Here is a 16,379-nt window from a genome sequence, read left to right as displayed (position 1 = left end):
TCATTTTATAGATTCAAGACAGAGTTAATTACATTTATCCTAGCTTGAGATATAATGACTAGTGCACAGGTGACCATTTAAGTTTCAACCAGGGTAATTAAATTATTTAAAGCTAAGTCAACACTGAAAAAGAGGGCAGTGTCCACTATCTTCGACCAACGACATACTTGTTTTTATAAACAAACTAGGTAGTGATGCCCGCGCTCATAAACAAACTAGATAGTGATGCCCGCGCTGAGCGCAGCCCGACATTCTGATTGTACTTCACAATTCGATAATTTAGAAAGATATAATTATGAAACTACAATAAGTTAAAAATATGATCCTATAAGAATAGGATGGCAGCAAGCGGAAAACAAAAGGAAGCTTAGTAAAATTAATCAACTGATAGCAATTCAATTTTAAATGGGAGAAGCATGCCAAAATATGTCTTTCTGCTTGCTGCTTTTGCTTTAGTTGAAGAAAGATCAATACTTGTGCAAAGACCAAAAGGCACAATCAGCTCACAAGTATCTTTCAAGACATGCCCCTATCTATTTTAGTTTTCTCAAAAATGGAGAAAGAAGATGCAACTAAGCATGTTAAACTAAAGTTTGACGGGAACACTGATAGAACTACAATTAATAAACTACGTTCAACCCAGAAAAGAAGATATAGCTACATTTGCAAAAACTATAACCAAACACAACTCCATCTTCAACTTCAAACTTAGAATGACCATTCAATAAGTAACTCCCAAGCCCATGCTGACCGCTTTACTCTTGAAACTAAAGCAAAATATTGTAAATAAAATATAATCTGTTTTTTAAATCCTTTCAAAACGTTATCATTATTATATATACAAATTAAACACGACTACATATAAATGCTTTCCCTTCACATACCCAAAGACAAAACAACCAAACGAACACACACTCCATCAGTAAATATATTGCATGGCCAGCTTAGTTCATAAACTTTGCGTATCCTCCTCCATTGTTGTGAAGATGGTCATATTAATGGCTGCAACTGTGCAAGAAGTGGGAGCAGCATGAGTAATAGTAATTGTCGTCATTTTCTGGTCAAACGCAGAATACCACCCTCTGGTCCAAGCAGAAGAGGTCACTGCAAAGTATTTCCCATTTCATGATTAACATATTTGTAACATTTTATGATTATGAAGAAGCTTGAAACAAAGGATTTCCATATTGATTTTATACATTAAGGTGATTTAGTGTTTCTGTTTATGGACCTTTTTTTAAGTAGAATAGTGGAGCTCTAACAGCAATAACAATAAAAGCAGTAAAGAAAAGGATCATCATTATATTTCTCAATTACCACTTAAACCACCAGAACATCAGAAGAACTAACAGTCTTGCACACATTTTATGCAGATGATATTCCAATTTTGTATGAAGTAGAGAAAGATCAACGTTTACATCTAAAAGGTGTTCTATTAGGTTTTTGACGTTGTGTCAGGATTAGAGTGAACCTGGCTAAGTAAAGTGTTCAGAATTAATGCAGAACATTGCATTGATGATCTGGTACACATTATGAGTTGTAAGCTAGAGCAGCTTCCTACTACTTATTTAGGCCTACCCTTAGGAGCTAAAAAAGAATGACCAGAAGATGTGGTGGAAAAAAACATAACTTGTCATTTAGGGGAAGACTTATTATACAGGTTAACAATGCGTTAGATGGTATGCCTATTCTTAATGTTTCTAATAAAAGTGCATGCAGCAATGACAATCCCTCCTATGTGTTTTAGGACAATATGGTTTGAGAGAAACAACTGCTTTGAAAAGATAAGACAACATGTATCGAGGATTAAAATGATTTTTTTAGGTGATATGTAGTTTATATGTTTCTGGCAGTTGTTGGCCAACAGTCTTGGTATCTTATAGGTAAAACTTGTGTTGTAATTCTAAATTTAGCACAAATTCAACAACAGCAGCTAATACATGGACTGAATTCCCTCCATCAGTGTAATAAAAACTTCAAATTTAGCACAAATTCTACAAAAGCAGCAACTACATGGACTGAATTCTACCCCCAAGCCTAATAAAGACTTCAACTTTAGCACAAATTCAACAATAGCAACAATTATAGTAGCAATAAAGAGGGTAAAGTAGGCAACCAAATGGGTAAAGTAGGAAAAGAGCTCACCAAATCGATAACTCGACGAAAAGCCCTAATTATCCATAGACTCTAGAAATCATCAAGCTTTTGACTCCCAAAAGGGTCGATACACAGTAGCAATCCAAAATTTTGCAAAGGTCCACATTTTTATCAAGACATAAACCCAAGAACCAAACAGCAATCAAGAATGGCCCAAACACTCCAAGACAATCTTTTCTTTCACATCTTAAAAGATTGTGTTCATTAATACAGTATAATACAATACAACACCATACTGTACCATACCATACTGTACATTAATGAGCCACGGGAAACAACTATCCAAACAGAGGGTAAGAGTCCATCTATGCCCAAATCACCCTATGTAATTTCATTCCCAACAATTGAGAAAACAATAGATATGTAGTGCGAAAATTAACCAGGTCAAATTCAGGCAATGTAGCTTCCTTTAGAAAAGGCAGCAAGTTGTGCTGCAAGCTTTCGCTGATCCCATTTGATCTATTTTTATCTCTGATTTTCAGCAAAATGACTGCAAGAAAACAAAGTGGGACGAACACAGGCAAAGTGGTAATTTATATTGTTTGTCATGGGCATTTTTACATTTTATCCATAACCACGTGTACTGTTTTTTTTTTATCCCACTTATTGAGCGCCTTTCTTGTCATCTAATTTCATCACCTTTTAGCTTCTACTACTACTGTCTCTTCCTTTCTCACTCACCTTCTTTCTATGCACAATTGTTGATTTCTCTTTGCCCAAAATTGACTTGAAGCCAACATCTACCTTCAATTAATATTCAATCACCAAATCAAACACGGTAAAAATTAAAGACCAAATGTTACAGTAGAAATTAGTTTGCCATATCAACAGACTCAAAGTACGGTGAGACCTTCTATTATTGTTAGTAACAGTAGCATTAACCATGAAAATAAAGACCATGATGGCACTTGAGCACCACTATCTTCTTAGTAAATATTTAACGAAGGTTCAAGGTGTAGAATTTTGCACTTCACCTCAATGTGCTTAATTACACCTAAAGTTTATTCTGTTTCCAGTTTGACCTTCAAATACTATCAGAAGCGGTTCTCGAATTTAAGAACCATGGATTCAACCTTTAAAGTTCTTAGCCTTGAAACTATTACATTTTTATAGTTTCCTTTCTTTTCTTTTTTTCCTTTCAGTTTCTCTCTTTTTGTGCAAATCAGTGTTTTGGACTAAGGGCCTCTCGAGAGGCGCTCACCTTTTTGAAGTGCGGCGCCAATAAATAAAAATTAAAATATTTAATTGCATATATAAATAATCAAAATCTCACTAGCAATAACATATTAGCAAATATTTCAATTCAAAAAATTAAAAGTAGATAGTAGACTCTAAAAGTTTAGAACTTGAATGAGTCAATGACTCAATAATTATTGAACAGAAAAAACAGAGGAGAAAATAGTCACTGCCTCACTGGCAGTTGAGAAAAAAAAAACAGAGGAGAAAATAGAAAAAGAAAAAAACAGAGGAGAAAAAAACAGAGTAGAAAAAGAAGAAGAGAATAGAAGGAGGGAAAAAAAAATTGCAGGAGTCGCCGGAAAAAAAAAAAAGAAGAACAGAAGAAGAAGCAGAAGAAGAAAACAGAGGAGGAAGAAAGAAGAACTGAAGAAGAAGAAGAAGAAGGAGAAAGAGAGCGTACCTGAAAAGCTTGAAGGAGAAGAGAGGCAAAAAAAACCCTAGCCGTTGTTTTCATTTAAGTCTTCAACTTTTAATTGCTTTTTTTTTTTTTTTTTTTTTTGAATACCCACTGTCACCTCGGCGCCATTAGCGCCTTTGGCTCGCCTTTTGAAGATGAGCTCGCCACAGCCCTAAAAGGCGGCCTCGCCACGCCTCTCGCCTTTGGCGACATGGCGCTCGCCTTTCACAACACTGGTGCAAATCTTTGCTAATCTGAGAATTTAAGATATGCTGAAACATATATACTAAAGATTTATGCGATTAGTTTCATAGCTAGCTCATTTGGTGATAACTTTAAACTTCCATGTATAAAAGAAGACGAAGAAGAATTAACCTAAAGAGTCGCCCACCAACAACTTAATTAAAAATAGCCGACAGATGTATAATATATGTATAATTTAAATATAATATGTGTATAATCTATGTAATAGCTAGAAAAAGCAAACAGTAAATCCGGCGGCTATTTGGGTAAAGATCCCTAAAGATAGCCTACCACCAACAGCTTAATTTAGACTAAGTATAGTGGCATCAGATTTCCATTCTCAATGCAAGAAAACAGTCTAGTAATAAGGATATGCAGGCCTACTTGCTGCATTTGCAGCAGGCAAATGCTTCCAGCACAAGTGTTGCCAGACCAACACATTCAAAGCAATAGTCAGCACCTCCATTAGTCATCTCAATTATCACCTGCTCAATAAAAAGCAAAAGAACTATTGAGAGTTTTGGCAAGGGATAAGAATCAGTCATATTTTTTGGCCCTTATTGTTAGGCATTCAACCCCACCCCACGGAGCGGTGTTGAGTGGTGTCCTCCCCTCCCTAATACCTAAACAGAGTTCTGTCTATGGAGCCTAAAGCTTAAACCATGGTAGTAAGCAGTAAGTTGGCGTAGTCTCTCGCTCAGCCTTCGCCTTCTTCAGCGGCCAAGTTGAAGCGTTCAACATCGACCTACCAACTTTTTTCTTTCAAGTTATATACACCGTCAGTGTAAGAAACTTTTGACAAGTCAGTGTAAGAAACTTTTGACACCGTCAGGTAAGAAACTTTTGACACCGTCAGGTCACCTTTACATGTTGTAGCAGGTATTTTGTCTTATTTTCAAGATTACAAATCTCACATTTTAAGAAGTTTTGCCTGTATATATGCTTGGGTGACCTGACAGTGTAAAAAAATTCCTTACATTGAAGTACATATAATTAACAGAATAAAATTGCTAATGCTAGTTGAAGGATTACAAGTACTGAATTAAAATTTGTTGGTAAATCCCATATTGACATAAAGAATGAAGCTGCTGCTTCATGACTTATATAATACACTCATTCTGAAATTATAAACATAATGCTTTCTTTATTTCTCCTTATATGTAGAAGTTGAGCGTGAAGCTAAATCAATAGTTAAACTTCTTAAATACAAAATTTCACTATTCCAATGAAAGACCTACCTGACTAACAGGTTTGTCCCCACAGCTTTTGGAATTGACAAACTCAGTAATTCCAAATTGCTTCCCTGTGTCAAATGAGAAAGGTAAAAAGGATAAAATACTTATAGAATGCACTATAGCAGAATTATTAAGGAACTAACTACTTAATGCTGAAGAAGAATATTACTTGATGTCATCCTTTAAATTGATTTTTCAAGATTCTAAAGAGTACTAACCTATTTCAAACTTGTCCGAGTTTATATCTACGCTGATAATTCTGGTGGGACCACATAGCCTTGCTCCCTCTGCAACCTAAAAAAATTCTCTAGAAGCATAAGAGCTTACAAACTACCGGCATATATAAGCAAGACAAAGCTGGAAGAGAAACTTACTGCTAACCCAATTGCACCCAAACCAAAGATCGCTACTGTTGAACCTGGTTCCACATTTGCTGTTTTCCAAGCAGCACCTACTCCTGAAGCTCAATTTAGATAAAATCAAACGAACCTGTTGTAAACTCTTTAACAAAAAGCTTTTGATCATGTATTCTTATATTACCACAGGCAGTTGCGGCGAAAATTTGAGTCACCTATCAGTCAAAAGAGGCAATCGAGTTATGATAATTTTTGCTGCAACAATCCACTGAATGCCACTAAATTTCCACTTATAAACTCACACCCAGAGTTTAGTCTAGTGGTGAGAGCACAACTCATGCTATGTCATTAGGCACATGTCACGGGTTCGAATCCTATGCAGACAAACGTCTAGTGGAGAATGGTGGAGGGCCGGGTCTTTTGATAATCCTGAACTCCCTTTCCTCCTTGCTTTCTGATGAACTTACATAGATATAATAGCTATTTGTTATCAGTATGTCCTGCTATAATGTCTTAATTTGGCCTCTCATGGTTGAATGTGAAGAAGAATTGCTTTTGTTTAGCAACAATTTTATAAGGATGATGTTTCCCCGCCTATTGTATTGGCTCCACTTCGTCCTAGAAGCTAGTGCAAATTTTCATTCTGTGAGCGAAACTAAATAATTGGAAAACAAAAATGGCACATCATAATATTGACAACTCAAAAGCTAATAGAAACACAAAGAAAAAAGGACTCTTTTTCTGCCGAGTGAAAGCTAGCCGACTCACTTGTCTTAATAGCGTCCCTCTTTTACATCAAACTTGCACTCAAGGGAGGGTTGGTAATGACTAATATCTCAACCTTGTCTCTCTGAACATGTTTTTCTATTAGCATGTTAGTGCATCTCCTTTGCTACTCAAATTTCCTGTCTTTTTTCTATGTATCAGTTGGTGCATCTCTTTGTTACTCTTCTATCAATACGATGGCCATGGTAGGAACTCAAGTTTTCCAATGACAGACATATCATCAAACACCTTGAGTGCATAATCCACTTCAGATTTTCCTGTTTAATTTTGCACTAATTAGTTTGTAACAAAGACAAAATTCGTCAAAAAGACATACGTAATACTCGTGTGATTTCTAGCACAAACACTAACATGCATGTAAAATTCTGGAAATACATTATTCAAAACGAATAGGAATTAACATCTCCACTCTAAACTGTGATAACAAAGAAAAGAATTGAAGTGCAATTAAAAAAATTGCACAAAAGAACTCTGGACACCAGATACTGAGATACAGACCAATCAGCATAAGACTTCATACTTTGAAAGAGTAAAACATAGAGATAAGCATTAAAGAAGGTTCAATACTCACCAAGACATCTTGAAAAGGGGTAGAAGAGAGAGCAGAGTCCAGTAGTTTCTTCTCATTGAATTCAAAAAGGAAAATCCAATCCGCAGTTTGATACCTTCAATTATTTGGTCCACATCTGAAAATTCTCAAATTTCAATTTCAAAACCCAAGATGAAAATCTCGAATTCCATAATGAAAATAGCAAGTAAGAGAAATTACCAAGATGCAACACTTGAGGACTCAAAAGTAACCATAAATGACTAAATACTAAATAGAGATGCAGATATAAAACAAAAAAGGAAGAAGTACAAAAAAACACAGGGAAAGTGAGAAAGAGAAGCAATTTTCGAGTCTATCAGGAAGAAGAAGATGAAGAGTCTAGATGAGACCAAATTTGTGAAATCTATTGAAGCATTAGACTCCCCAATTTGCCCTTGAAAATTTCCAAAATCCCAAAATTGCCTCTGTTCGCCCTTGTTCGTACCCCAACTCCCATTTCTATAATAGTAAAAGAAAATAAACATTAAATAAGTCATGACAACACAAGTAAACAACTATAATAATCTGTCTTTCTCTCGTTACATCTTTGCCTCTCTCTCCACTGAACCCTAGCCATGGATGAACATGGCCTGAACAAGTTTCCTCCTCTGTCTCCGCCCGATGACCGTTCACGCAAAAAGCAGTGTCACTCTCTGAATCCCCGAACAATCTCCTTCCGCGACTACTACTCCCACGAAATCAGAGGGTCCCGCCTACAGGGATGCTCTTGATTTTCAAAACCCTAATGATGTTAACGCTACTCTTGAGGATGGGAATTATCCTTATGCTTCGGATTATGCTATGACTGAAGTTGACTCCGATGATGAGGCAGATTATTCTGACTCAACGAATGGTGACGAAGTGAATCCAAAAGTAGTTTTCCACGATAAGAAACACTCTTTCACCATGGAAGTGGATGAGGATTTTGAAAAGAAAATTGTGGAACCTTGGCAATGGTGAAAATGCTAGGCAAGGAAATTGGCTTTCTAAATTTTGTGAAAAGGCTGGAAAATTACGGAAGCCTAAAAAGGGATGGAAAGTGATTAATCTTGAACGAAATTATTACCTAGTACAGTTTGATTCCAAAGATGACTACATGCATATTTTGTTGGATGAACCGTGGATTGTTCTAGGTCATTATTTGGTCGTTCAACCATGGAAGCCAGATTTTTCTGAGACAGACGATCGAGTTAATTCTATTGAAGCTTGGGTTCGCTTTCCAGGGCTTCCCATCCACTTATACCACAAGAAGATTTTGAGAGCGCTTGGAAATAAAATTCAATTTTTATATCGATATGATGTGAGGCATTTAGAAGCTCGATGCACAACCACTATAGATAGTTCTGTGCGAGAATGACAGCCAAATGCTACATAATCCACTATAGATGTCTTATTTTTGCTTTAGTGGCTTTATGCAATAGGTGACTAGATTTTTTGTGCTTAGTGAATTAAGTGTCAATCTAGATTTCACTTGACCAAGGGAAGATCAATCAGGAACTTATCAAAATAAGACATCAGCAGGATCAAAAGTTAGCTACACATTAATTACAAGCATATCCTATGGAAGCTCTAGAAGCAAGTTGTAATTTTCTACCTGTGTGAATATAAGCGCCGCTCATGTGCTTTGTGCAGAGTTAATGATAAGACTCAAAATATGATGGCAAAAGTAACGCATCACGAACTCTTAATGATGACCTCCACACAGGTTTGCTTTAAGTGAAGCATTTCACAAGACGTAAATGCAAATACGCAATGGCTAAATGTTGAAAAGTAAGAGCTACCTTGATTCCCTCAGATGATGCCCACTCCTTCAACACATCTGGACAGTGTTTTGGACGGAGCGCGGCGACAAAAGGCGACAAGGGCCTGCCTCGCCTTAAGGCTCGCCGCTCGCCTTTTTGAAGTGCGCGCCAATAAATACCAAAAAATTAAAATATTTAATTGCATATATAAATAATCAAAATCTCACTAGCAATAACATATTAGCAAATATTTCAATTCAAAAATTAAAAGTAGATAGTAGATACATATAACTTGATCTTTTGTTGAGCCTTTGGTCCCATAATTCCAACCTATGTCTTTTTTGCTATTATCATTGAATTTGAACCTACTGTTTATAAAAAGAGTTAACAATTATTGAACAGAAAAAACAGGAGCAAAACAGTCACTGCCTCACTGGTGCAGTTGACGACAAAAAAAAAAAAAAAAAAAACAGAGGAGAAAATAGAAAAAGAAAAAAAAACAGAGGAGAAAGTCGCAAGTTGCGTACAGAAAAAGAAGAAGAAAATTGAAGAAGGAAAAAAAATGCAGAAGATAAAGAAAACAGAGGAGCAGTCGCCGGAAACAGAGGATAAAAAAAGAAGAAGAACTGAAGAAAAAGGAGTAAGAGAGAAGCATACCTGAAGCCTGAAGGAGAAGAGAAGAGAAGAAGCAAGTACAAACAAAAAACCCTAGCCGCTGTCATATCATTTAAGTTTCTTCAATTTCTTTAAAAAAAAAAAAAAAAAACCCAAAGGCAACGCCTTCACTGCTCGCCTCGCCTCAGCGCCTTTTCGAAGTGCCATCGCCTTAACCCTAAATGACGGCACTGCCTTGCCTTCCCACGCCTCACGCCTTTGGCGACGAGGCGCTCGCCTTTCACAACACTGCATCTGGCTCTACACAAACTACTGCTACTAAAGAGGAATTAAAACTATCACCTGTGAATGTTGCAACAGTGAGCAAAGGACATTGTTTAATGATTCCATAAGAGAAAATTTTGTGTTCTACTTACCATGGACAAAGCATTGTGCACTAAATTTGCATGTAGCATAAACGTTCTCAATTTTCTTAGGAGCTATTCACCCTCTGCCAACTTGAAGATATTCTTCTTCCTGTTTACAATGAGCATTCAGAGATCATACTACCATGGGAGACAAGCAAGGCACAGAAAGATAGATGTTCTAATGTCAAAAAGGGGCAAATGAACATTGAGAACGATGTAACCACATCATTTTAAAATTTTAATTGATGGGTAGGGTTGACATAAAATACTTCCCAACCACCTGGTGGGGTGGGAAAAAAATTGTTTTGTATCTCAAATGAAAAACATCTAAGGTTGTCTCTCTTAACCATGTCAAATAGATTCTACCTGTCAATAATCTTCAAGCGGCCTCCAGGTAACATAATCCAATATCACCAGTATGCAGCCAACCGTCATCATCAATTACCTCCTTCCTGTTAATTACTACGTCAGGCAAATTATCTTGGAGAAACTCATATCAATGACAAAAAGAAAAATGAAATATCAATGTGCAAAAAGTATGTACGTCAGCACTTCATCTTTTTAGTAGCCTTGAAAAATAATAGGACCTCTACACAAATATCTCCACGAGGATGAGGCTGATCCTCTGATGTGTAACTCATTTTGGGAACATCCACAAGCTTTATCTGTGAAAATAGCAGTGTCATAGACAAGTTAAACTAATTTACAGTTTATCTTTAGCAATCAAAATGAAGATGTTTATATGCCATCATTAGTTAAAACCTCACCACATGCAGGATTCGGAGAACCAACATGACCAGTTAAGTTATCACTGTCGTCCATTGAGCTTATGACTCATGAAGTCTCAGTCATGCCATAGCCTTCCTTTACTAGACAGCCAAAACATCTGCAAGAAGGAATTTAATCAGAGCATAGCCAACTATTGGTAGTCCTCAGCGCCAACAAGAGCCACAATATGGTGAATAAAATCTTTCAGTAATTTAGAACAGCAATAATGGTCAACTTACACTCTCAAGAACTCCATCACATCAGGGGACAATGGTGAGGCACCTGAGGTCATAAGACGTACTCAACACCCCCCCCCCCCCCCCCCGGTTTGTCCTTTATTTTGTTGAACACCAACCTATCCCACATTGGTGATGGCTTTCTACCTAAAAATATGAGATTTGATATAAAAGAGATATAAGAAATCATGAATGCCACAAAAGTAAGCAAAAGTATTTACTGCTGATATGCACTTAATAATCCATGATAACATAAGATTTTGTCCAAGACAGTACCAGTTTTTTTTTTTTTTTTATCGTTCAAGACAGTACCAGTTATAAACCAATGCGTGCATAAATTGCTTTCTAGCGCGAGTACATTATATTGCCTACGGCACCCGCACCTCGCTCATTTTGGGTGGCCTACTGCTTGATAAATGGATGAGTCCAAGACCCTTTCTCTCAAGGGACTTGGAATAACTAAAAAGGGAATCCCTTCAGAGTGCTAGGATTAACTTTAATTTTCTTTTTTGCATGTGTTACTCTTTCCAGGTTGTACATACTACACTTATTAGCTGATAGATAGTAAATTCACTTTTCATCTAAAAGCTCAAGCACAAAACCTCTTTCCGGCATGCACAGCAGCACAGAATCAGAGAACTCATAATTGTAGCATGAACGGTAAATTATACTTCTATTAGGTAAATGAGTTTTAGAGTGGTAGCTCGAAAAACAAAGTCCTTTTAAAAGAAAATACAATAAGATAAAATCTGATTTAATTTCTGCCACAACAGCTCAGAAACTGCCAGTATTCCACAAAGAGAAGGAGAAAAATCTAAGAGCTCATAATCAAAGACAACTAAATGACATGCCAGTACATCACATCGTTTATGCTCTAACTTCTAAAACACTTCCATCTGTTATAGAAATAACAAATTTGCGTTGGATATTTTTTCAGGTTATAGGAAGTCATGTAATTTGAAAAAGGACAATCTTTCAAATAGCAAATACTCTAAATAATCATTTGATTAAATTCTCTATAACAACTCAACCCCTACAACCCTCCAAGATCTGGTGTTGAACTAGCAAGGCAATGCACTAAGGACACACAAGGTTCTCGCGTATTTCATTTTTAGAACATGGTTTTATATCTTTAGAGATAATGCTACTCATTGGACTTAAAGTCCTCCTACAACCGAGGCAAGCAAATCCAAGGGTCCGTTTGGATTGGCTTATAGGTTCCTTCAATCCATGAATGAAAACCAAACTAACATTCAGGGATTCCAAAGACAAACCCAAAAGGCAGGTCAAGATTATAGTAGTTTGAGATTTCAAATTCGGACAAAAGGCATATGTAACATTTTGTCATTAAAATAAATCTAAAAAATTAATTGGACCCGTTTGGATCGGCTTATAAGTTGCTTTAAGCTGTTACCTTTTGAATGTTTATCTAAAGTAGTTAAATCATTTTGTCTTAAAATAAACTTAAATAATTAATTAAGTTGATTTAACTTACTAAAGCAGCCATAAAAAGAAGAATCAGGAAGTAAAATGAAATATTAACCTTGACGCATGAATGAAATAATAATGAACAAACCTCGAGCTGTTCTTTCACCCAAATCGATTCTCTTTTAGCATCCTATATACACCACGAGCTCTTATTAATTAATCAAGTTATCAGTATACCAGATAATAAAAATTCTTGGAATAAGTAATAATAGATAGTCACAATACTATACCTAAGAGCATACCCACAGAAAATTCAAAATCTACAGCCCAAAATATCTATGATTTATAAAAAAAAAAAAAAAAAAAAAAAAAAAAAAAAGGGATTTTTTCATCAGTAGAAACATTTTCCCTTTAGTTTCAGGTTTGGGCCGGGTCGGTGGATGGATAATGGGCTGCTATGTTTAATTTAGAGGAGAAATTAAATTATTAAAAGTGTATGTGAAGACGTACTTCATATATCTATTGATTTAATATAAACACTGAATGTGAGGTTTGGCATCTGACCATTAATGGTAGTGAGTATAAAAGATCATACAATAGTCATACGTTAGTAAATACTAGATGAAAAATATAGTAAAATTTCCATCAAGAGCAATATATTCAATAATATATTAGTTTTGAAATAACATTTTCCAAAATTTCAACAATTAAACACCACAAGATGTTCTACTCCCAAACGTATAAAAAAATTTTACTTCAATATAAAAAGAATATATCGTATGATTACTTAATGCTTTTGCTTAAAAATAAGAGCAAATTATTTCTTTAAATTTAAAATACGATAATTTATTTTTTAACAAATCTTTCTTATTAGAAAATGTTGAATATTGTTATATAAATGCACGTGAAAAAAATATAAATTAAAATTTTATAATATGTTGTTCATATAAAACGATGAATTAATGAAAAGTTTGCTTAGATCACATTTGAAAATCTGAAAAAGAAAAAGAAAAAGAAGGTAAAATTAGATAAAATAAGTTTAGTTGAAGTTAAAATTAGACGAATTTATTTGTGACCTGCCCTATAGCCCAAACACTAGGGGCTAGAGTCTTGAGATGAAGTAATAATCAGGCCTGTAATGCTACAACATGGGATGAGTTTATCGAAGTAAAACTTACACAAATAGCTACTTTTTAATAGCTTCTAACTAGTTATAGCTATAAGTTGAAGATTTACAATTCGTAGCTACTTTTGGCTATATTTCAATTGTATCTCGCATTTTTGAAATACAGTGAAATATAGCGAAATACAGTGAAATACAGAGAAATACAAAACACATTATAGTAAATTTAGGCTCTATTTTTGGAACATATTTTTTTAAAAAAATTCTGAGAGAAAAAATAGGCTATATTTTTGGAACATAATATTCTTTTCCTTTTTAAATAGTAACTCAAATTAAATCAACCATATTTCACACAAATCACTGAAGAGTAAAATCAAGCCCTATTTATGGAACAGTTTTTTTTTTATTTTTTAAATATGGGATTCAATTTAAACCTTCCCATAAATCAGGCATAACGATTGTTCTTCCATAAAAGCTTACGAATCTCTCTCAACTTTTATCACTGAAAAATATACATTGAAATATAATGAAATATGGTTAATTGTTTAAGAAATATAAAGTTGTAGTATGCATATATACAATGAAATATATCAGAAACTGTTTCATAAATTAGAAATACAAAATGCAGAAATACATTGAAATACAGCGAAATACAAAAGTCATGAAAACAAAGTGCAGTAAAAATCGGCTCTATATTTGAAATATTCACTATATTTACACCAAAAAAAAAAAGATAAATACATTGAAATACAGCGAAATAATATACTGAAAATTAAATATACTGCTTGTTAATACACAGAAATACACTGAAATATACTGAAACATTTTAGCAAACACTTAGTGGGCATGAGGCTCCACAACTCTCATCAATGGTGCTCTCATGGGAAAGAAGCGAGTCGTCTCATATTGCTACAAAAAGGATGTTATCCGGTGATAAAGACTTTCAATTGGACTAGTTATAAGCGTGGGATGACTTGAGTGGATGTAAATTCTGATAGCTCATATCTACTATATCCATCAACTGTTTTGAACTCAAATTTACCTCAAACTTTTCCCAACAATCTCTAGGTCTTTCTATCTTTGATAGAAGTCCAAAATCTAGAACAACAAAAGGAGGAAGGCCTTGACACTTTTCTACAATTATGTATTCAATTTCAATTAGTTCTTCCAAAGGACAACTTTCTTTTGGCAATATCTTCAACTGGAGCAATTCCCAACATTCTTCTTTTGAGAGGAATCGAAGGAGATGAACACCATCGCGATTAACTTGTGAAGCCACGTCTTGGAGTCTGCTTGTGCAGAGAATTCTACTTCCATAATCTCTGTGTGTGCCAACAGAGAGAGAAAGAGGGATGAGGGAGAAAATAAATTTGGTAGGTGAGAGAAAATCAATTTAAAATACTAGGAGATGGAACAGAGAGAGAGAGAGAGAGAGAGGGGTGAGGGAGAAAATAGATTTGATAGGTGAGAGAAAAATATTTGAAAAAAAAAATTGTGAGTAAGTGGGAGAGAGGTACTTATTTTTAAGGAAATACACTGCAGTTACAAAAACAAGTTATAGATGGTAATTTGATAGATAATTAAGCTACCAAATATAATTAAAAAAAGGTAATTATTACTAATAAATAAGTCTTAGAGGTAGTTATGGGCCGTAAAAATTCCTTTATTCAACATAGTATTTGTACTTGGCATAAGTGGGAGTTACTTGAACTTTCATTCAACACCTCCACAGATTAAGACATGCCCTTTTAAATAACAAAATTGGTGTCCGGTTATTGGGTTCTTCTACGAGACTACCTTAACATGTCTTAAGTCAAACTTTAAGCATTAAAATCATAAAAATACATTATGAAATTTTTTTTAAAAATCCCAACACTCAACTAAGATGGTGTAAACCATATAAATGCAAAAATCGAAGTCTTGCATTTTGATTATGATCGCTAAACATTCTTCTACATTTAATCTACCTTGATATATCGTGTTGTAGCTTAATTAACTGATTTTTCAGTCACAGGGTAGTACTTTAATTTGCTAAATATCTATCTGTATTTGCAGTCAATCACTTCATGTAAATTGTACAGTTGCAGGAAGATGGATTAGCAACCAACATTTCACTTTTCATTGGTTGCTCTAAGTATGACATAGTAAATAGAATGAGTTTTATTAGTAAGGATATAATGACACTATTTAATGGAGAAATCGATATTTATGGTGTTAAATTTTCCTATTAATTTCGGGGCATATGATCGTCTTTGCGATTGAATTTAGAAGACTGGATGCGTATATCAATTTCAATGTCAGTTATTACCATGATGATCTAATGCACTTTCACAAAAATTATTTTTGGGCAATTGGTGATGTTTTGGACTATCTACTACATACTAAGGAGCATGGATAGATGAAAGGGGATGATCTTCTAGCGGGTATGCTTCTAATCAGAAGCACCAGATGCATGTAAAGATAAGGTCACAGAACTCCTAGGCTATACACTTTCAATTGAAGGAGAAGATGAATTGAGTCCTTTTTATTCCATCTGTTTTTTTGCTTCCCATAATGTGTCGAATAACTCTCAAGACTAGAGGACACAAAATTTTAGCTTCCTCAGGTGCATTTAGAGAAGTTGGTTGCCTCATTGCTTTTATTGGCGAAAACAGTTATACATCTGAGGATCATTGTTCTATATTCTTGGCTTGCAATACAATTTCGAATCTTCTTCTAAAGCGGGAACAAATTAAATTAAATTTTGAATTTTCTTCTTAAGGCTTGCCACAGGCTTGAACTACACAGATCATTAATCTTTGACCTAAAGTGTAGTCTACAAAATTAATATTCAGTACTTGTGTACACAAGAATAGAGAAAGCAAAGATTGATTATGTTTCATGACAGATCATTTAATGTATTTATTTCTTATAAGAATCGACCTTTATGCTATTCATGAATATTAGGCATCATCTGTAATAAGACTGATCCAGAAAAATGAAAATATAAAATCTGCAATATGTCACACATGGTTCATATACAGTTGTTTTTATAATCTCCTACGCTCTTCCTTTCTTA

General features: G+C 34.8%; 1 protein-coding gene and 1 long non-coding RNA gene across 12 annotated transcripts; both read right to left on the bottom strand.

Moving 5' to 3' along the window:
* Positions 1–633: 633 nt before the first annotated feature.
* LOC132059266 (alcohol dehydrogenase-like 7) lies at positions 634–7,482 on the bottom strand. 11 transcript variants are annotated; one of them, XR_009415529.1, is made up of 9 exons: positions 7,183–7,470; positions 6,985–7,099; positions 5,653–5,728; positions 5,490–5,565; positions 5,275–5,339; positions 4,424–4,521; positions 2,839–2,887; positions 2,146–2,647; positions 634–1,104 (listed from the first exon to the last, which is right to left on the bottom strand). XR_009415529.1 is itself a non-coding variant. In XM_059451848.1 (8 exons), the coding sequence occupies exons 2-8, from the start codon at positions 7,038–7,040 to the stop codon at positions 1,102–1,104; spliced, it is 423 nt and encodes a 140-aa protein (XP_059307831.1). In that variant the 5' UTR covers positions 7,041–7,099; positions 7,183–7,469; the 3' UTR covers positions 634–1,101. The 11 variants fall into 11 exon arrangements, 2 of the variants coding, with proteins under 2 accessions (XP_059307831.1, XP_059307839.1); XR_009415534.1 differs by having other exon boundaries at positions 2,839–2,901; positions 4,421–4,521; positions 7,183–7,464; XR_009415528.1 differs by having other exon boundaries at positions 2,146–2,887; positions 5,653–5,722; positions 7,183–7,482.
* A 1,238-nt stretch (positions 7,483–8,720) lies between these two features.
* On the bottom strand, positions 8,721–10,427 carry LOC132031157 (uncharacterized). Its single transcript, XR_009408178.1, has 4 exons — positions 10,311–10,427; positions 10,133–10,218; positions 9,776–9,875; positions 8,721–9,701 (listed from the first exon to the last, which is right to left on the bottom strand). It is a non-coding gene; the product is annotated as an uncharacterized LOC132031157 (long non-coding RNA).
* Between the last annotated feature and the right edge of the window lie 5,952 nt (positions 10,428–16,379).

This window comes from Lycium ferocissimum, chromosome 1 (genome assembly GCF_029784015.1).
Source record: "Lycium ferocissimum isolate CSIRO_LF1 chromosome 1, AGI_CSIRO_Lferr_CH_V1, whole genome shotgun sequence".
NCBI classification, from domain to species: domain Eukaryota; kingdom Viridiplantae; phylum Streptophyta; class Magnoliopsida; order Solanales; family Solanaceae; genus Lycium; species Lycium ferocissimum.
This window is presented reverse-complemented; position numbering and strand designations above follow the sequence as displayed.

What these genes read in the sequence shown, in the direction of transcription:
- LOC132059266 (XM_059451848.1), bottom strand. Translation starts at nt 7,040, where the DNA reads ATGAGAAGAAACTACTGGACTCTGCTCTCTCTTCTACCCCTTTTCAAG. An exon ending in TTTGGTTTGGGTGCAATTGG is followed by an intron (nt 5,566 to 5,652) that starts GTTAGCAGTAAG and finishes GAATTTTTTTAG; the next exon opens with GTTGCAGAGGGAGCAAGGCT. An exon ending in CTCGGACAAGTTTGAAATAG is followed by an intron (nt 5,340 to 5,489) that starts GTTAGTACTCTT and finishes CATTTGACACAG; the next exon opens with GGAAGCAATTTGGAATTACT.